General features: G+C 54.1%; 5 protein-coding genes across 5 annotated transcripts; 3 read left to right on the top strand and 2 right to left on the bottom strand.

Annotated features, from left to right (window-relative positions):
• Nucleotides 1–784: 784 nt before the first annotated feature.
• On the top strand, nucleotides 785–3,756 carry COCSUDRAFT_83518 (hypothetical protein; the record flags this gene model as incomplete). The annotated part of the gene is made up of 7 exons (XM_005645781.1): nucleotides 785–800; nucleotides 1,076–1,164; nucleotides 1,448–1,644; nucleotides 1,967–2,106; nucleotides 2,403–2,501; nucleotides 2,739–2,968; nucleotides 3,526–3,756. 7 exons carry the CDS (start codon nucleotides 785–787, stop codon nucleotides 3,754–3,756), a joined length of 1,002 nt encoding a protein of 333 aa, XP_005645838.1.
• A 5,079-nt stretch (nucleotides 3,757–8,835) lies between these two features.
• Nucleotides 8,836–12,794, top strand: COCSUDRAFT_17704 (DUF1620-domain-containing protein; the record flags this gene model as incomplete). The annotated part of the gene is made up of 8 exons (XM_005645580.1): nucleotides 8,836–8,952; nucleotides 9,213–9,471; nucleotides 10,025–10,278; nucleotides 10,667–10,828; nucleotides 11,148–11,342; nucleotides 11,643–11,673; nucleotides 12,024–12,239; nucleotides 12,574–12,794. Coding segments are annotated over 8 exons (1,455 nt in total), but the record flags the coding sequence as incomplete, so codon positions are not given.
• Nucleotides 12,795–13,176: 382 nt separating this feature from the next.
• COCSUDRAFT_54120 (ubiquitin-conjugating enzyme) lies at nucleotides 13,177–14,854 on the bottom strand (the record flags this gene model as incomplete). Its single annotated transcript, XM_005645579.1, has 4 exons — nucleotides 13,177–14,080; nucleotides 14,337–14,417; nucleotides 14,531–14,692; nucleotides 14,844–14,854. The coding sequence occupies 4 exons, from the start codon at nucleotides 14,852–14,854 to the stop codon at nucleotides 13,873–13,875; spliced, it is 462 nt and encodes a 153-aa protein (XP_005645636.1). The 3' UTR covers nucleotides 13,177–13,872.
• Nucleotides 14,855–14,933: 79 nt separating this feature from the next.
• On the top strand, nucleotides 14,934–17,025 carry COCSUDRAFT_33788 (hypothetical protein). Its single transcript, XM_005645578.1, has 5 exons — nucleotides 14,934–15,333; nucleotides 15,444–15,693; nucleotides 15,874–15,956; nucleotides 16,203–16,396; nucleotides 16,743–17,025. The coding sequence occupies exons 1-5, from the start codon at nucleotides 15,278–15,280 to the stop codon at nucleotides 16,856–16,858; spliced, it is 699 nt and encodes a 232-aa protein (XP_005645635.1). The 5' UTR covers nucleotides 14,934–15,277; the 3' UTR covers nucleotides 16,859–17,025.
• A 30-nt stretch (nucleotides 17,026–17,055) lies between these two features.
• On the bottom strand, nucleotides 17,056–19,055 carry COCSUDRAFT_17777 (phosphatases II; the record flags this gene model as incomplete). The annotated part of the gene is made up of 6 exons (XM_005645577.1): nucleotides 17,056–17,120; nucleotides 17,454–17,641; nucleotides 18,115–18,278; nucleotides 18,563–18,676; nucleotides 18,809–18,881; nucleotides 18,976–19,055. Coding segments are annotated over 6 exons (684 nt in total), but the record flags the coding sequence as incomplete, so codon positions are not given.
• Between the last annotated feature and the right edge of the window lie 415 nt (nucleotides 19,056–19,470).

Genomic DNA, 19,470 nt, shown 5'->3' with positions numbered 1-19,470 from the left:
TCTTCACTATTGTTTTCTAATTCTCTCACTATTTTACCTGTGCAACAGGTGGACATGGGAGGAGGCGAGGATGGAGATTGGGCAGCAGATGTGGTGCTAGACCAGCTGCGTGGCCTCCGCAGCCCAGATGATCTCATTGTGCTGTTTCTTGCACTATTGGAGCTTGTCACAGAGAGACCTGAGTCCGAAGAGGGAGAGATGTCCGGCTTTGATCCCCAGTCAGCTCTGGGCTCTTACCTTCACCGGTGCAATATTGGCTTTGCAGAGCTTCCCTTCGAGGTCTGCATCTCTACCCCGCTCTCCACTGAAGATATTGATCGGTCCCGACTTGACAAAAGTCATGTTTATTGAATGAGTGATTACAAAGGGTGCCAGAACATTAGGATACTCTAACATCAATATACAGATGGCCAGGACTGACTGTTTGTGCATGCACTGGTGTGCAGGGAGTGTGCCGACTGTATGCTGATGTGGCGTCCTACCTTGAGGAAGCAGCCAGCCTTGCATTGCCCTCGACTTCTGGTAGTGACCCAAAGGGACAGGAGCCATCAGGTGCAGGTAATTTACCTTCAATCCGCAACATAAGAGAATAAATCGAGCTGGCATGCTCAACACACATACTCAAAGGTGGGGAAGTCTGGAAAGCACAGTCTGTGAGGCGACCTAGTCACTCTTGCAGGGACCACTGGAGACCCCACCAGACCTGATTACGCTGCCCATACCGAGGCACTGGGAAGAAAGGATGTTTCTGCAGCCATCTCCACCCTTCATCAGTATTTTGACCATGAAGGTGCGCATCAGTCAGTACAATCAGAACATCACTCATGAAGTGCTGTAATTCCTGCAAAATGCCGTGTATCATTCATTACAATTACACGCTTTTCCTGCCGAAGGCAAGATGCGTCTGCAGACAAGCTGCATTTAAAGGCTGCCACATTCCACCCCTTGTTGGACTCGCCAGATTCAAGCAAGACCCAATCAACCGTGGGCACGGTGCTCAGTATTTGTGCCGCCCCCCGCCAGCCGGGGCCATGCCGTGTATGACCTAGATTAATGAATGTTTGCGAATCCACAGGTGGAAAAGCAGGGGCCAGTGCGACTGGCCGGCATCAGAGTGCATTGCTGAGCCTGGGAGCGGTTCATACACAGCTGGGGCATGTGCAGGTAAGTCTCAATCACTTCCTCACAGATCGCGGAAATTCTGCAAGACAGGTCATGTCTGGAGTGTTGTGATCGTGTCTGTCAGGCTGTGAGGTCAAAGCACCAATCAGGTATTGGTATGCTCAATCCTGCCTTCTAATATATGAATTATCAGGAAGAATCTTAGCGAGGGACAGCAATGTACAGATGGATGCACATCTTCATATGCACATCTTGCCATTTCACACCAGCTTGTGTATGAGTGAATGAAGCCTGTAAGAAAAGTGAATGCATGCACTGGGCACAGGAGGCTACTCTGGCGCTGAACGAGGCGCTGCACATAGCCCAACAAATCAACGACCATGTGGCACTCGCTCACACGCTCGCCACGCTCACCTCTCTCCTGGATTCGGCCTCACCGGAACTCGCACCGGCCGTCCAGGAGACGCGTGGCCTGCCCGGCCCCCACACCAAACACCTCCAGCTGCTGCGCCTGCTGCGCAGGTCTGTACTCCTCCACTGGTTCTATGGCTCTGAATCTTGGAATCTCCAGGTTTTAATATGATGAGAAGGACAGGAATGTACAAGACCGGCCTGGCTTGATCTATGGCCCATTCCTTAAATTTGTGGGCCACTAGACGTCTAATCAACAATGAGAATAGACATCTGCAACAAAATATGCGCCAGATTGTCAGGCGCCATAAAGCAAAGTCAGCTGGTGTTTTTATGGTCAGTTGATCGGCATAATGACATCTGGGTTACCTTGGGTGATTTGTGACCAACTCAGTGAGGCAGGCCCAATCATGCCAAGTGCCCTTGTCTGCAGGTGCGAGAAGCGAGGCGTCGACCTGCAGCTGCCCCACATTGTGGCGTATGCGCGATTGGCCCTGGCCAAGTTCGCCCTGCTGCACCACCCGCAGGCCAGCAAGACTGACGGCCTCTCCGCCAGGGGCGCCCTGATAGAAGGTGCTTCCTGTCATGCATGTTCGCATGCCACCTCCATCGGATATGACAATTCAAATGAATCTGAGCGCTATGCATGCCCGCAACTCAGGTCGCCAGCCGATCAATCGCATGAACGCCAGATTTCTGCAGACAAGCTCGAATTGCAATTCAGATGCAGGTTTGAATCGATCTTATGGTGTCTGCAGAGGTGAGCAGTCCAATGGTGGAGGTCGGAGCGGCCGCGAGGGAAGTTGCGCATCTGCACACAGCGGCAGCGCAGGCGGCAGCGGTGCCGATCCCCCCGCTCCCCCCAGCAGGGCCACCGCCGGGGGGCCCTGCAGCAGCCAACGTCCCCCGCCCAGCCATTGCCGACCTCTACAGCGCCGGGCCAACCGTGTTTGATGCGACTGCAAAAGGTACAGATCTCTCAGCATGATTCAGAAGCAAAGCCAGCACAGTGTGTCAAGCCCCTTTCATCGTGTGCCTTGTTTGTTATTTTTTTGGGATGTTCCAGCTGCTATCTATATGGATGGCAGCTCTCAAGGCGTTGTGCCCAGGAAGTCCTCTATTTGTCAGACCATGGCCATTTTGGGGTTGTTTCTGACGCGTGCAATTACCTGCTTATGAATGCCAACGTCTGTGAGGTTGCGCAGAGTCACAGGCGGCGTCGGCGTCGGCGGTAGAAGCCATGGCAGGCTCAGCCCAGCTCCTGAAGGCGGCCGCCTTCGAGCGCTGCGGCGCACCGGGGCTGGCGCGCACGGCCGCTCTCGCCCGGCTTGCCGCCGAGCCGGCCGGCCCCGGCGACGCCGAGGAGCGCTGCATTGCGTACGCCCAGCTGGCAACGCACGCCGCCGACCACTTGGGCTTCGGGGCCGCAGCTCAGGTACATGGCCTTGTTCTTGCACATGCACATCGACCACCTCAAGGCACCTTTTTGAACATGCAATGCGATTGATAACACCACAGCAATCTGCCAATCACACGTACCCATTGTCTTAGGGTGTAGCAAGACGACTTCCCAGCAAGATGTGCGGTCCATGCAGGAACACAGCAGTCCCAAGAATTAAGCTGAAGACTCAGTATAGCATGGCATTTTGAGCCAACTCTAATTTTTTCTCATGCACATCCATTACAGTACAGCACCAGTTGAGTTGGTAACTGCACAACATGTCGACATTACACTCTGCCTGCCTATCCAAGGACAAGGACTGCGCAACACGTGGGGGTTGTTTTCTGATTGCTGGCCGCTGCATTGGCCCCGGCTGGCGGGGGGGCTATACACTGAGCACCGTGCCCACGGTTGATTGGGTCTTGCTTGGATCTGGCGAGCCCAAAAGGGGTGGGATATTGGCAGCCTTTAATTGCAGCTTGTCTGCAGAACGTACCTTGGCTGCTAGTGGCAGGGTAAGCATGCAATTGAATAGTGATTGCTGCATCAAGGTGTTGGAGGTGGCGGACACGGAGTTCCCAGACGCGCAGAGCCGGCCCCTGGCAATGGCGCGGCTGGGCATCGCGCATCAGCGGTCCCTTGCGCATCGTGACATCATCTCCGCTCGGCAGCTCGGGGCCGCCATGTCAGCGCTGGCCGAGCCAGAAGACGCTGTGCTCCTGAACCTGAGGTGCGCTCATACGGCCACAGCCGCCTTTTTTTTTTGGGTGACATCCACCTGATTGATGAGAGACTGTCATCTTGTTCCCTCAGGTGTTGTCTGATGGCTATACATGGCTAAACAACATGGTGAGGGCAGCAGGTGGCAGTTCCCATCAACCGTGTGTTAGCCCCTGTGCGCAAGAGTAAGATGCGAATTTAAAAGAAGTCAGTACATTTTTCCAAAAATCCTGTGGATGGACGGCAGCCATGGTGGCACAATGAGATGGTCCAATATATATAGCCGTAGAGGGAAGCTGAGCGCTAGAGTGGCTGTGGTGAGCAGGATAGAAGCGGAGACAAGGAATGTGCAGACGCTCGTCAAGGCCGGCAGCTTGGAAGATGCTGCGTCTGGCGCTAGCACCCTCTTCGAGACCTGCCAAGAGGCTGGCCTTCTGGTGAGCACTGTCAATGTGATCGTAAGAATTCACACCGAGTTCGCTGGCATTTTTCGGAAGTGTGAATGACTGATGCCGGCAATCAGTGATAAAAACTGTCATGCATGTTTGCTGGGGTGCAGGCAGAGGCGGTGCGGCTGCTGATAATTCTGGCGGACATCCACATGAGGGCCGAGCAGCCGTGCACTGCCCTGCCTTATGCCCTCTCAGCTGTGCAGCACGCCAGCCAGCTTCGCCTCGATGTCATGGTGTGCGCCCAGTCCCTCACTTCATGCTGCACATGTTATCTTGCTATGCTGCTCCAAGTGATCCCAAAGCACCGTGCATGAATTGGCGGCTCCTGAAGATGTGGCTTGCATCTTACAATGTCACAATTATGTGCTGTTTTGCCATCTTCTTAGCTGGCAATGGATGATGCATCCACCGGAAGGACATTTGTTCAGGGTCCAGACATTCCAAGTAACTGGTTATCTCTTTCAAGAGAGGAAAAGACATCGGGTCCAGGTTGACAGGCTGTGTGTCCTGTCCTTGCACGCCAGAACGTCACAGAAATTTTCAGTCTTCTCCTGATCTGGCGATGGATGTGGGGCAGGCGGCGGAGGCGAGCGCGCAGGTGGCGGCTGCGAGCGCGCGGCTGGGCCCGGGCGCGTCTGCGGAGGCGTGCGCGGCGCTGCTGCAATCGCTGCCCACCGTGCTGGGCTGCGCCCCCCGCTCCGTCCAGGCGGACGTCCAGCTGGCACTCGCACACGCCCTGCTGGCAACCGCGACAGAAACTCAGCTGCGGGAGGAGCCGGAAAAGTGCGCCCTTCGTTTTTGTAACAGATGATATTCCACTGGATGGGGGCGTGTATAGATTACACGGGTTTGGGCACTACTGTTGGTGTTGTCAGGATCAGCCTGCAGCCTATATTGGCTACAGGGCTGTCCACCTGGTAGTCAGGATCAGTCACTACTGTCCTTAGATCATGATAGTCATAGCTGACCGTCAAACCTATATGTAACCCTCTGCACGTTCAGTTTGGTCATATTGTTTGCATGGCTCTCTGTCCCAGGCTGAATGTCCAGTACTTCAGCAGCATGGGTGCAACTGCACCTGCCTGTATTGGATGCCTGCTGACCCCCTTAAGTGTCATAGGAAGCCTTATAAAGGGAGGCCTTATGAAGGGAACGTGTTGAGTAGTATGTGCAGAAGAGGCCTTTTCTGAGGAAGTGAAGGGATGGTGTGTCAATGCGCAGGGTGCTGACGTCGCTGGAGGCTGCGGCGGCAGCGTACGAGGGTGTGGAGAACTGGGCGGCCGCCAGCGAGGCGCATCACCTGACTGCGCTGGTCTGCCACGCTGCGCGTATGCTGCCGCAGTGCAGCATGGCTGCCAGCGCATGGCAGCGCACTGCCACGCGCGCCGAGGCCGCAGCTGCCACACAGTCAGCCGACGGCCTTTATTAGCCTGATTACCCGTGGACTATGCGTGGATAGCAAATGAAGGGCAGTCAAATGACTCCACGATAGGGAAAGCATGGCGTGCATGCCAACCGTTTGTGACCAAAACATTGCAGCGGCTGCAGCATGCGATGCGTGCGTTGCATTGCAAGTCCTGTCACTCCTATTGCCATTTGAGTCGCGAACAAGATACTGTGTAAACATCTGTCAACGCCTGAATGTCTGGCAGAACAAACCAAAACAATTGGTGGCATGCCAAGCTGCCCAAGAGCTGTCTAGAAGGTTTGGTGGCCTAATTTGGCAGAGGTCAAAGAAAACTTTAGGTTGTTAGGTGAGAGCTTGCATGGGCATCATTTCCTAGTCTTTCGTTGCAACAACGCTGCATACTTTTCAATGTTGAAGTTGTTGTAGGGGATCGAGAAAGGCTTAAAAACTACAGATCCCAGACAGGCGATCGAGAGACATATTCTTTCCTGGGGCACTTTGAGATTGAAATCAGGCATTCAGTCACATCAAAATACATTTCCTGAATTGAAAGGTCTGAAAATGTTATGAGGAGATCATATCTGTTGGCCATCTGCCTCTTGGCTGCGGCTGTGACAGCCCATGCAGTGTCCGAGGAACAGGCAGCACAGCATTCTTGGCACCAGAAGTACGTTGGGAGAGCAAAACAGATTCTATTCGCATTTAAAGGCCGCGATCGGTGCTTTGTCTCGACAGAGTCAAATGCTGTTGCATCAGTAGATTTGAGAGATGGTAGCACAGTATGGAGGCAAACACTTCTTGAGGACGATGCCATAGATGGGATTGCACTGGTTCCAAAGCCAGCTGCTGTAGTCTCTCTGTCTCAGCAAGGTCAGACACTACGGGCCTGGCACGCTGGAGATGGAGCACTCCTCTGGGAGCTCTTCCTAGGCAGCCCTCTGCGGGCTGTTTCCGACAGCCGTGCTTGGAAAGTACTGCCAGATGTCACAGGAGATGGCAGCTCAGACATCGCAGTGCTATCCAATGGCAAGCTCCTGGTGAGGACCACATCCCTTCATTCCTTACAGATCACACACGATCAGCTGTTGTTGCAGCGTGTTTTTCCTTCTTCCAATGCCACTTACGGACTGGTGAACGATGTTAACTCACACGTGCAATCGCAGGTGGTGTCTGGGAATTCCGGTAAGCTTGTATGGACCTTGAACCTGCCAAGCGACTGGGTCACTACCCAGCTCAGCGTAGCAACCCATGCTGATGAGCTGGTCCTTGCTGTCACCGGCATTGCAGCCAGGTATGCTTTGCGGACTCTACGCGAGTGGAACATGGGGACCTGAGGAAGTTGCCCATCCATCCTCTCATGCTTTGTTTAAAGCTCTCCCAACACCCTTCTTTCAATTGTGCACATTCTGGTGGTCCATCAAATGTTGCATATTCTGATAATGTGTTTCTAAGCAAAGGTCTCTGCCCTGCAGCCATAAAGACGTCAGCACATGGCTCGTGTCGGCCAAGCTTGGGGAGGTGGTGGCTAAGCACGAACACAAGCCGGCCGCTGCTGTGGAGGGCGCCTTGGCAGTCAAGGCCGACAAGATCTTCGCCATCGCGCAAGGCGGCGACAAGCTCTGCAGCTTGCCTCTGCAAGGTGCGGCCCCTTTGAACACCCTCCTTGCCCTATCCACCCCTGCATGCACAGACGCGCTCATATTGCCGCCTGCTCATGCCGCCTTGCTGGAGCTGCCCAGTCTTTAACAGAGAAGTCACCTTTAGTGGCTGTATGTTTCCCCTGTGTTGCTTTGGAACCTGGTCAATAAAATGAAGTGTGAGCACTTTGCAACCTGGCATGCAGGCGAGGTAAGTGGTGCATGCAAGCCGTTGGAGGGAGCGCCCTCCTCGCAGCTGCACCTGGTGGACATTGACAGCACCAGGACTGTGGCTGTGCGTACAGCAGAGGGGATCGCGGTGCTGGGGATTGGGGCAGAGGGCATCCAGACAGTCATCCATGTGCCAGGTGCGCCCTACCTGCTTGTTTTTCACGCATGGTTCGACATCTTACAACATGGGAACCTTCGATTGCCAACATGCAGCTCCTCCAGCTTTGACATGGTAGTGGCCTGAGAACTGAGAGGTGCATGGCATGGATTCATCCCTGGGGAGAGAGAACTCACCCTTATTGCAACGTTGCAATCCACAACATTCGCATGATCGGGCGCACTGGACTTTTATGTCATCCTCTGTGTGTGCAAGGGCTGGTGTCAGCATGTTCCATCGGTATCACATGAAGTGGGTGGTGCAGGTGCGAGCGTGGTGACAAATGCTCTGGCAGCGGGAGAGGATGAGGGGGTAGTAGTTGCTGGGACATCGGCGGATGGCAGTGCCTGGGCCAAGCTCGTGTGGCTCGGGGACTGGACCACTGTGGATCTGAAGCTTGGCAAGCACGCCATTGCTGACAAGATTGGGATTTTCCTTGCTGCAGCCTTCAGCGCCAAGGATGCCTCCTCGAAGGAGGCTGCCGTGAACAGCGCCAGGCAGGTTCCCCCTTAAGTTTCTTGTGCTCACCTTCATACCTCGATTGTTTGGGCTCTCCCTCCTTCCTGTACTTGAGGGGTGCTTATCAGTATACGCATGCCAGTCTGCGCATTGCCGTGACATTGTTGAATTGCCACATAAGTCACCAAGCAACCACAAAAATCTCTGATGCACAACAGAGAAAAAGTGATTAGATTACTGCATAACTATCCCCATGTCCTCCGTGGTGCAGGTTGGTGACGGTGGGTGGAGATGACTCACTGGCGCTCATAGAGCAGGGCAAGGCGAGCTGGGTGCGGGAGGAGGCTCTGGGTTCCGTAACAGGCTCCCTTTTCCTGGACCTGCCCGCGCCTTCGCCAGAGCTGGCCGCCCAATGGCGAGCTGCCGCGCCCACCCTCTCTGAGCGCATCCAGGCTGAGTTCCTCAGCATCAAAGTGCGCCATCTTTCCCCTGTGCTGCATTGTCATTTGCTTAGCTTTCATTTGCTGGAGCTCAATAGCAAGTCCCCATGACTGTGATGTTATTCGGGGCATGCAAATTGAGTCAGGGTGCTGCATTGTGAGATCATCTTTCAGTATGGCATTCAGAGGCTTGAAGTGGGAGTTGTTGAGGAGGTGCCTGGAAAAATTCTGATCATCGTTGGCACAGATGACCTGCATGTGATGATCACAACACTCCCTGGTTCCTGTTCATCAACTAATGTTGCTGTGCTATCCGGGCCTGTGGGCATGGAAATCGAGCGAGTGCACTGACTGTTGCAGGCGCAGCTGGGCGCAGCGAGCCCGCAGGAGAGCGCGGATTTGGGTGTGTTGAAGGCGCGCATGTCCAGCCGGCTGCTGCCCTTCCGCGACCCCAACGGCTTCCGCAAGCTCCTCGTCCTGCTCTCCAAATCAGGCAAGCCTCCCAGATCCCACCTTCACACTGTATCATCCTTCTGAGATCTTCATGGTGTTTGCACTCACCAGTCGCTCAAGGATCTTGGCTAGTGGCCCATCTTAATGTTGAAGACGGGCCACTGGCCATTCTCCTTGAGGAATTGCTCAGTAAGAACTTGTCGCCATGTCATGACAGGCACGATTTAGGCTGCACGGGAAAGTTTAGCATGTTCAGGACATGCATTTGATTCAAGTGACAGGCTTTCGTGTCGGCTGCAGGCAAGGTGTTTGGGCTGCACAGCGGCGACGGCCACGTGCTGTGGAGCCGCAGCTTCGGCGCGGATCGGCGGCCGACGCATCTGGCGCGCTGGCGCACGTCGCACGACGCGGCGGCCGCCCCGGAGGTGCTCCTGCTTGGCAATGTTCCCTCCGGCGGCAGCTCCTTCTTCGTCACCCTCAACGCGCACACCGGCGCCGAGACCGGCTCCGGCGAGCTCCCCTTCGAGGTCGCGCAGGTGAGTACAGCGGTCATTAATTACATGTACTGTGAGATGAGTATCTCCTGAGAGGGTGTCTTGGGATCTGGCATTTACTTGAGGGGAGCAATGGCTCTGTCGATTCTTTATTCTTCTGCTGCGTTCACAAAGCGTCCCCAGCCATAGGGTGGGAAGTCCACAATGTGTTGTTTCGCTAGGTGATGCCAAATATCAGGACATCAAAGCTCCGACGCGCAATGGCACTAGCACTTTCACCAGCACTAAATTTGGAAATAGCTGAGGCGATCATTGAAACTCCTTGTGGGTGGCCAACTCTGATTTATACTGTATTCGCAGGTGTTGGAGCTGGCGGAGCGAGTGCATGACGGCAAGGCAGAGCAGAGTGTATATGCGCTGGTGACGACCAAGGCGCAGCCGAGCGTGCACCTGCTACCGGCCACCAACCTGGCCACCCCGCTTCTCAGCTCGCCCAAGAAGCCTCTGCACTTCTGGCGAAGCAACACCACCATCGGTGTGGCCCCTGCAGCTTCCCAGCACTCTTTAATTGGTGTCCTGCTCTCGCTGTTGAACACAAGGCGCTCGCTGCTTCATGCCTGAAACCACCCAAGTGTGGCGTGCGATTGCAGCAGGGGCAACCAAGACAAATGGCATGTGGGATCTGTGCATTGAGTCTCTTGTGTGCGCGGGTGCAGGGGTGATTGAGGGGTTTGCGGTGTCTGCGGCCGGCCGAGCCTCGCTGCTGTGGTCTGTAGCGTTCCCTCCTTCCACAGACGCCATCCTGGCGACGGCCACCCCAGGCCTGCATGACCCCGTCTACTCCTATGCCAAAGTAGGCCACTGTAGCTTTCCTGCCTTCCTATGCACCTTCCTGCCTTCATGCAGCCTTAATGCATGCCTTCTTGCATGCTTGCAGGAATGCCTTCCAATCAGCTCATCTCGCTCACTCTAGTCCCAATCCATTTGTGCAAATGTCTGCCCTGACTCTAATACCCCATCAGAAAGATTGGCAGAACTACTTATTGTGGGGCTCAAGTTGATAAACCGCGCTGTGACAGTATGCAAATTGAAATAATTCTGGTGGTTAAAGAACCTGACCAGGGCTGGTGCACAGCGGATATTCCCTTGCAGAGCCAGAGGGTGTCGTATAGCACCATGGTGAAATTGCAATGAACAAAATAGTCCACAGTGTTCAAAGAGAAGTTTTTTTGTGTGTGCAGGTGCTGGGCGACCGCAGCCTGAAGCTAAAGTACCTGAACCCCAACACGCTGTTTGTGGCGACGGGGTCCCAGCCGGGGCAGGCCATGGACGGCGCGCGACACATCACTGCACACATCTTTGACACAGTCACCGGCCAGCTGCTGTTCAGCCAGACCCACGAGGTGCGCGGCTCGACACACCCTGCTCATGTCAATAACCCTCTTGCCCTTCTGTTGAGCTCAATTTGTGGGGGGCAATGACCTCCCCTTCTAGTTGATGCTCACCCAAAAGGCGGAACCATGTGAAAATACAACGAGGCTGCTCTGTGGCTCTCAGGGGAAAAATGCCCTCTGCTGTGCTGTTTGAATGCCCGCTCTCCTTGCAGGAGGTTGATTCAAATGCTGCATTGCTAGAAGACGGCAACGTGAATTTTCAGCATGACAAACACTTTCGGATCTCTCAGCGCCCATTTCTAATCACATACTGCTTTGTTTGCCGCAGGGGGCCAACGGCCCGGTGCATGCGGTGCTGGCGGAGAACTGGGTGGTGTACACCTACTGGAGCGCGGCAGCGCACCGCTTCCAGGCAAGCGTGCTGGAGATGTTTGATGACTCGCCGCGCGACCTCGGCCCCGTGCAGCTGGTCTTCGGCGCCAACAATGCAACTGTCTCCTCCTACCGCCCCGCCCAGCTGCAGGTACGGAACCACCTCCACCCTGGGGGCAAACTCTTACAGATAGCACATGGGAACCTCAAAGCTATGCAATGCCTCATGTCAGGCAGATGCTTGTCAGAAACGAGACGAAGGGCAGCTGAAAGACAGGGAGGTGCAAGTTACATTGGGAGCCGATTGCTGTGTAACAATCCCGGCTCTGATTGTACTGCAATTGTGTGATATTTTGCAAGATGTGTCCTGTTGGTGTGCATTGTGGTTGACCGTGTGTTGGATGTGCTCTTTTTCTGTTGGTCTGAAGTGCCAATTATGGCTGCATAACAGGTGCTGGGGCAGAGCTACTTTGTGCCGTTTGGTGTCAAGGCGCTGGCAGCATCGGCCACCAGCAAGGGCATCACCTCCAAAATCATCCTCATGGGCACCTTCACAGACCAGGCAAGCGCTGCACACCTCGAGCAATACCCTTTCATATAGGATGACCTGTCACCTGAACTTGATCCAGGGGAAAGTAGAAAAAGAAAATGAAGCAGATGTCTCTCTCAGTTGCCAGTGTGCTTGCCTCAGTCCTCTGCTCGGTGTGAGCAACGCAGGCATAGGCATGATGGCAGTACTGTTTTAGAAAGTAGTCAGAGGATAGCACCATATGCTTCTTGGCAGGGGACTGTCCAGTGTGGGGCTGTGAGGGTCTGAGGGCCTGATCTACAGCGCATGGGGGTGTGTCATTTCCCCAGAATCACTGCCGAGGTATTATATTCTGGGGGCAGGTGTACATGATGGACAAGCGCTTCTTCGACCCGCGCCGGCCGCTGGGGCCGCCCACGGCCGAGGACAAGGCGGAGATGCTCATCCCCTACGCGGCTGAGCTCCCTCTCGCTCCGCAGCTCTTCGCCACCCACGACCGCCTCGTCGCCAACCTCCGCGGTGCGCCCCTTTCTCCTTCATGCTATGGCTCTCCTGCTGAGTCTTGTGGTTGTACCATGAGGTCTGCCGCGCTTTGAGAAAAACTCCTGTCGTTCACCTTCTTTAAGGGACTCTGATGCCCAGATAAGTACTTGCAATCTTTCCAGCATTGCAAATTAAGCCAAGAAAGATTGAGATGAAGACAGAGCGAGCGCCTAAATGTAATGCCGTGGCCATGCTCCTGCCTTGCTGGTTTGGGACACGAGCTGCCCACTGCACCCTCTTCAGACTGTGATGAGGCGCACATTATTCCAGTCACAAATTGTTGACTATGGAGGGCGTGCATGCTGCGCAGGCATAGACAGCGCACCGGCAAATCTGGAGTCGACCTGCTTTGCTCTGGCGCGGGGGCTGGACCTGTATCTGACGCGGGTGCAGCCGTCAAAGACCTTTGACCTTCTACCGGAGGACTTCCCCTTCGCACTGCTGGTGGCCATCACTCTGACCATGATTGGGGCCTCCATTGCCCTCAAATACATGAGCGAGAGAGCCTCCCTGAAGCAGAAGTGGACATGATCATTAGTCATGACATGCCAGAGGAGCCGGCGCATTCAGTTCCGGCTGACGTGATCAGTTCTGACACTGAATGAGCCGGGCGGCAGAGGCCAGGCATCATGTTGTGCTTGTTGGGTGCTCAGCTGCACAGCTCCCATCAACTCAGGTTGAAAGCGCTCTGGTGCCACCCTCAGGGCTGTAATTTGTGCTGAGTTGACAGTTGGGCGCCAGACTATTGCAGTGATAGCAGATGGGCGTCTCCTTCTCTCTGCTACCCAGAGAGACCCTGGTGTGCTCCTGCACTCTGATGCACGTGCAGGCAGTGGCTTCTTGTCGAGTAGAAATGAAAATCCTGTGCCCTTGTACCTACCCAGGCATCCACGCTGAGCTGATTATCATGTTTGCACAAATTGCCTTACAGGACTGCTAACAATTCAAGGTGTCAGCCACAGGCTCTTGTATGGTGTCTTGGATCCATACCACTCGAGGGGCTAGTACAGAAATTTGTGCTTTACAGCATCCAAGCTGTGATTAAGCGCAGCGGGCTAGCATCCAACAGAACCACTTTCTACAGATCACTCAACGCATCATGATCAACAATCGCCACACATCAACGAAATCGCATGTTCCTGTAGACAGCATTCAACACTCCAAAAGAGCCTCAGCCGCACTTGATCTTGCCCTTATCAACACTGCCCCTTCTCTACATAAAGTTACACACGGTGTAAGGGCCAGCAAAACCAGCCATTATCGACCACCCCTTATCCACATCGTCCCGCACACTCTCTAGCTTGCAAGCAACCTGCTCTGTCACCCTCCAGCCTACCTTCTGTGATGCTACTTACAGCACAGTATCATATCTTGCGGCAGGGGCAAGCGTGCTGCCCGCATCTTTGGCTTGGTCAGGCACACATTATTGGTACACCCACTTGTGTGGGAAGAGCACGGTACTCAGGCAAGCATTTGCATGAGCATGAGCAGCCTAGCATGTCTCCAAAGCCGCCACCTCCGATTGTCTTCAGGGACCTGCTGAGAGGTAGCCACGATGGAATATGCAGCCTGCCAGCAGAGCACCTGCCCTGCAGGCCATCCCTCCCAGTCAGCACTCAAGTGAGCGCTGCGAGACGCGCCGCACTCGCCTGTTGTACTCGGCCTGGTTGGACAGATAGAGGGAGGCTGCCTCGGGGTTGGCTGGCGAGGAGCAGTTGGGGTCCATTAGCAGGCTCTGGATAGATGTCAGGATGGTGCAGACATTATGGCAGGGCGACCACTGGTCTTGCAGCGTGTCCAGGCAGATGCTTCCATCTCTGCGGGGGCAGACATGGCAAACCCATCATGGCCAGGCAGTAGTTTCTGCCCAGGGCAGCACAGTGGGCAGCTTCCTCACCGAACAGGCTTGCTCTCTATCTGCCATGCGCTCAGGTCAGCAACGATACTTTGGGAGGGTTCACAACGTACAAGCAGCCCATCACTAGAACAAGGATGCCAATATTAGCAGCAAGCCAACCAAGTGCGGCACAGGGGCATTGATAGGAGGTCAAGAGCTGGGAGCTAAAAGCTTACGAGTATACATTGGGGTGGAAGATTTCCGTGGTGAAGCGTATTCTGGGCGGCTTCTCTGGGTACCCGTCATTGAAGGTGATCCTGCGAAAGAGATTAAACGACCCGTTTCAACGCAAAGTCAAACCAATACTCTATCAGGAACTGCAGAGATCAAGCTAACGCCCTGGAACTCTGTAACTCTGGCGCATCCGCACCTCAAGCAGAAGATTCCACCCTCCCAAATGGTCTCATCCGGCCCAAAGACGGTGGCCGTCCAAACAAAGAGATTCTCCTCAGAAGTGGGACTGGCACTGCAACCTTCAGGAGGCTCCTGAGTAATGGCCTTCAAGTCCGACAACAATCGCAGGCAGGCGGCACTAGTAGTTCCCATCAAAGGATGCCTGCCGGTGCTCAACCCACAAGCGTCGCCTGGAACTTACTGAATTGTTGGGTGTCACAAGACCCGGTCCTACGTTTGCACTTCAGTTTGGGGGGTTCGGGACCCCCTTAAGGTTGCGGCGGTGAAGCGACGGGGCCATCGTTTCGGAGATTAGCTTTGAGTTTGGATTTCAAGCTTTGGAAATCACATTGTCAAACGTGATGGCGCAAAACAGAACAGGAAATTATTGATATGTTGGAGACAACAAGACAAGATTGTTGACAAAGGTGGCAAAGAGCATTGATCCTTGATCTGAGATAATAGTTCTACGCCTCTGATCAAGCATCCATTATATCGGAAGCTTACATTTAGCAACTTTTGGTTCTAGTCATATTAGCTTTGGCATGCGATGCTGACTTCGATTGATGGCGCGGGCAAGATAAAGCAACACACCTGCTCCACATCCAGATTACCAAGTGTGCCCATAGCAAATCGACGGATTCAGCCGTGTTTGTATCATCAGCGACGAAGACTCCCTATTCTAGCGGCCAGTGAAAGACCATGCCATCTCAGGTTGCGGCAAATGTCAGTGGTACAGCCAAGACCAGCAACATACTCCAGAAAGTCTTCTTGTAAGAGGTGCTGCAGCTGACCTTGATTGCATGCCCATCTGTGACGGTGTTTGCCATGTCCTTAACTCCTTGCATGCATAGAAGAGATACACCGCTAACGTGTTCACCTGCATGCAGCACCTGCCATCGGCAAAGGGATTCAGCAAAGAGCGCGCATGCACCGCCCCAAACCTCCTGGGCCTCTTGGACAGCGCTGGGCAGCGTCCTGCTGGCAGCCGGGCCGGCGATTGCAGAAGATGGGCTCAAGTATGAACCTGGGGCTGGTGCGGACGTGGTAAAACAGGTGGCAGGGGCAGCATATGTGGTGCTGCTAGCAGTCTTTGCAGTGCGACTGCTCACCAAACGGGCAAAGTTCGCCACGGAAGAGGTGATTGCAACCCGCGTTGCCGTCAGGCTTGGTTTGTTTAGATGCCTGTCCTGCTTGCGTCAGCCCTCAACCAAAGCAGTGGAGCAGACATTGTGATTATCGACGTGTCAAGTTTTGCCGGAACGAAAGCATCAGGGCTGCTCCAAGTTGCTGACCATTTTGCATGTCTTTATGCTGCAGAGACTTGCATCAGCAGCGAAGGGTGAAAATGAGAGGCCCCCTGACCCCTCCATCAAGCGCGTCACACCCCTCCAGTCTCTCTGGTGCGCTGCCCCTCCTCGCTTCTCTCCCCTGCTCTACTTGCACCCCTTGCACCTCTACACCCTAAACCGGTTGCATCTCCCTCCTGCGTGCGTGACACGCAAGGGGTTCGATGGCCACTCCCGGCCAACGAGGGGGTTCGATGGCCTTGCAACATTCATAACCTCACGCCCCATACCCTCTTCAGCATGCAATATTGATCATGTTGCCATCCACCCAGGTACTCAGATTGACTGGTCCTGGCGCAGGGCTGCAGTGCAGGCAGGAGTATTTGCATACCTGTTGTATCTATTCAGCAGTAACGTAGATGGCTACTTTGAACGTCAGCCGCTGCCTGACCAGTACACAGCGCGCAACATCACAGTCGCCATCAGCACCATTGTGCGCGGACTGTCCTACCTCATCACCTTCATCTTTGGCGCCAACGCCGTTGGCCTGAGCGGTGAGTCCAGACATCTCCCAATATGTAACAACTCTGTTGGGAGCACAGGGTGTGCATTGTCATTCAGCAATCGCGATGCATCACATACAGCAAGCGGTTGTATTGGGAGAACATTGGCTAGCCAAGGGCAACAGCATGAACTCAGAGAGCAATCCCCGAGATCGAAGACTCCAGATATCTAAATTTAGATTTCATTTTGGAAGCGCCATGCCTTTGATGGCTGTCTTGAAAAACCAGGCTTGTTTCTCTGAGGTTGAGAGATCAAGGCATTGAGGTGCTCACGCATCTATGTCATGAAGTTGAACCTGTCTTTATGCTGACTGACACATGTGATGTGTGCATGCAGCTCTGACTGTGCAGCTGTTCATCAACCCGGAGGCGGTAAATGAGGCCGAACCTCAGCAGGATCTCCACGATGTCTCGAACAATGGGCAGGAAGGATCGTCAGGGGATGCCTTGTGAATTTAATTCAACATTTTGCAAAGGAAAACTGCAGAAGTGATGACCAGTGGTGGCCATGAACATTTTGATGGATCGCTAGTTGACAGAATCCAATGAGTGATTACACACGGTGCCAGAATTGCAAGGAACATATGCAAAATGCAATACATCAATTTATGTAAGGCTTCAACAAACAAATGCTTCCGGCGTCATAGTAACTACTGCCCATTAATGTACGACTTCACAAAGTTGACCTGCTGCAATGTCTCAGGGGAGGCATAACCTGCATGGAAACAACACTCTGGTCAATGCACCGTCCATGCCCTTGGAAGCTTGTGCGCCCCCCAAAGAAATAAATTTGAGCCAAGCAAAAACAGAGCCATTTAGAATGCTCTACATGTGAGATCAACCAGTGGCACCTCCCATGCCCCTCAAGAACAGCTCAGGGCACTTGCTGCAAAGCCTTCGCACCACAATTTTGACTGAGTTGTGATTCACTGCCTTACCTAAGTGTCAAGCCGATGCCTTCAAGGCCTCCAGAGGAATCCAAAGCCACTCTTCCAGGGTCACACAGATATGTTGCAGGGGGGCAAAGAAAGGAGATATGCGCACGCACCGAGCTCGCCGCGGGTGTCGTACGCGCGCTGCACTCGCGCGAGGGCCTGCTCCGCGTCGACGCCGTAGAGGCTGGCGAGCAGGCATGCCGCCACGGTCCCCGCGCGGCCGCGGCCGCCCCAGCAGTGCACGTACAGCACCTCGCCAGCCTCCACCCGCCGCGCTATCTCCCCTATCAGCTCCCGCACCCTGGCGCAATGATAGCGTGCCTTTTCAGACTTGCGACTACACAGCATCATATTCTTTGTTATTACACGCATTTCCTGCCAGAAGGCAAGGTACATGAGACAGCTGCATTGAAAGGCTGCCACAATCCCATCCCTTGTTGGATTAGCATGATGGCAGGGATGTGTAAAAGAATGGCCTGGCTTGGCCTAAGGGGCACAACAGATCAAGTTTCATCATTTCATCAGCAGGACATCATTTGATCCGGTGGTATTGATGGGAGCATGAGAATATGCTGCACACATCTCAGATGACTACCGCCCGTCCGTAGTGGCTGCCAAGATGTGGGGTCACTGCAAACCAGAATTAATGCCTTCCTGTCCCTACCTAGCAACTGGCTGGCAAAACAAGTCGAACCCTCAGAATGATTCAGCAGAACACCAAGACCATCAGGGAGGTAGGATAAAATTCATATGGGAGTCAGGAAGTGCACGCACTGGTCAGTGGTGGGTATGTCGAGGTCGGTGATGGGGTAGTGCAGGAAGGCCAGCTGCCGGCGCGGCGGCCGCTGCTCCTCCAGTTCCTGCGCCTCTTGCCGCTGCTGCTTACGCCGCGGCGGAAGGAATGTGTCCAGGTACGGATTGCGCAGCCCATTCACCTCCTGCACAGCGTCCCAGGATGCGACACATCAGCAGGAACACACTAGAATGCTCTCGAGCATTGGAACACTGCCCCAAATATAAGAGGCACAGGGGTGCCAAATGCCCCAGCAACACAACTCTTTGACACCGAAGAGAACGTGAGCTCAAAAGCTGCCAAGGACACAGCATGTACACTGATAGCATGATTCCCAAAATATGAATATCTGCATGCTTTACGCTGCGCATTTTAAATATGACATTCAGCTCAGGAAGGGGCTGAAGGGATGCAAGTCGGTGGGAGCACCTTCATGTCTGGAGGCCCTGACATGGCAGAGACGAGCAGGGCGGCCACAGAAGCATATGGCACAAAGCCGTTGACGCCACCCATGGTCATGCTAGTTTGCGGGGGTGTCTCCGCCTGTGCAGAAGCAGCAACGTGTCTTCCGACCACTGGCAATTGAGGTGAAGGCAGGCTTTCTGCAGCATTTGATCATACTGGTAGAGCGCTCTTTGTGTGTGTCGGAGGTGCAGGATGAAACAAATTTGTTACCTGCAGAGATATAAACGTTGTGACGCCTGCCTGCAAGATCTGCGATACCTGGGCCTCTCCTTCGTCATGCGTTCTGAGAGAAACAAGCCCAGAAGCCTGCGTCAGTACAAAGATCTGCAAATAGAAAATCTGGAGGCCTGGATAGCATGTGATTCAGGATCCCATACCTGCATCTGCTGGGTTCGACATAAGGGTATCTTCCAAGCAGGACCTTGCTGGGGATAATCCAGTTTGCAAACTGTGAGAAGGTATGTGCAGCAGCAAACTCAGCTTCCTCTGTGACACACGCCACAAAGCTTCCTTAACTCATCTTTTAGCACTTGAGTGCAGTATCATGTGTGCATCACACTAACGTAAATCAGATCGCCAATCCCAGTACTTGCCCACCGAGGTGTGCACACCGGTGAGAGGCTTCAACGGAGGAAGAGCTGCTCTGGCTGCCGTGTCGGTCTGAGAAGCTGAGCACATTATATGTGCAGCCCGACAGCGCCTCTCTACGAGATGGTGTTCAACTTTCAATTGCTGCCTACACAATCCCCTACATGCTCTTTGCCTGAAGACGGGAGCAGCAGCAGCAAAGGACAGGCATGGTGGCAGGCATGTGTAATTTAACAATTCTGATTGTTTTGGGGCTTGGTGGAACATTACAGCGCTGTAAGTGC

This window comes from Coccomyxa subellipsoidea (genome assembly GCF_000258705.1).
Source record: "Coccomyxa subellipsoidea C-169, whole genome shotgun sequence".
In the NCBI taxonomy this organism is placed as follows: domain Eukaryota; kingdom Viridiplantae; phylum Chlorophyta; class Trebouxiophyceae; family Coccomyxaceae; genus Coccomyxa; species Coccomyxa subellipsoidea.
Note: the sequence above shows the minus strand (reverse complement) of the source record. Positions and strands in the feature narration are given on the sequence as shown.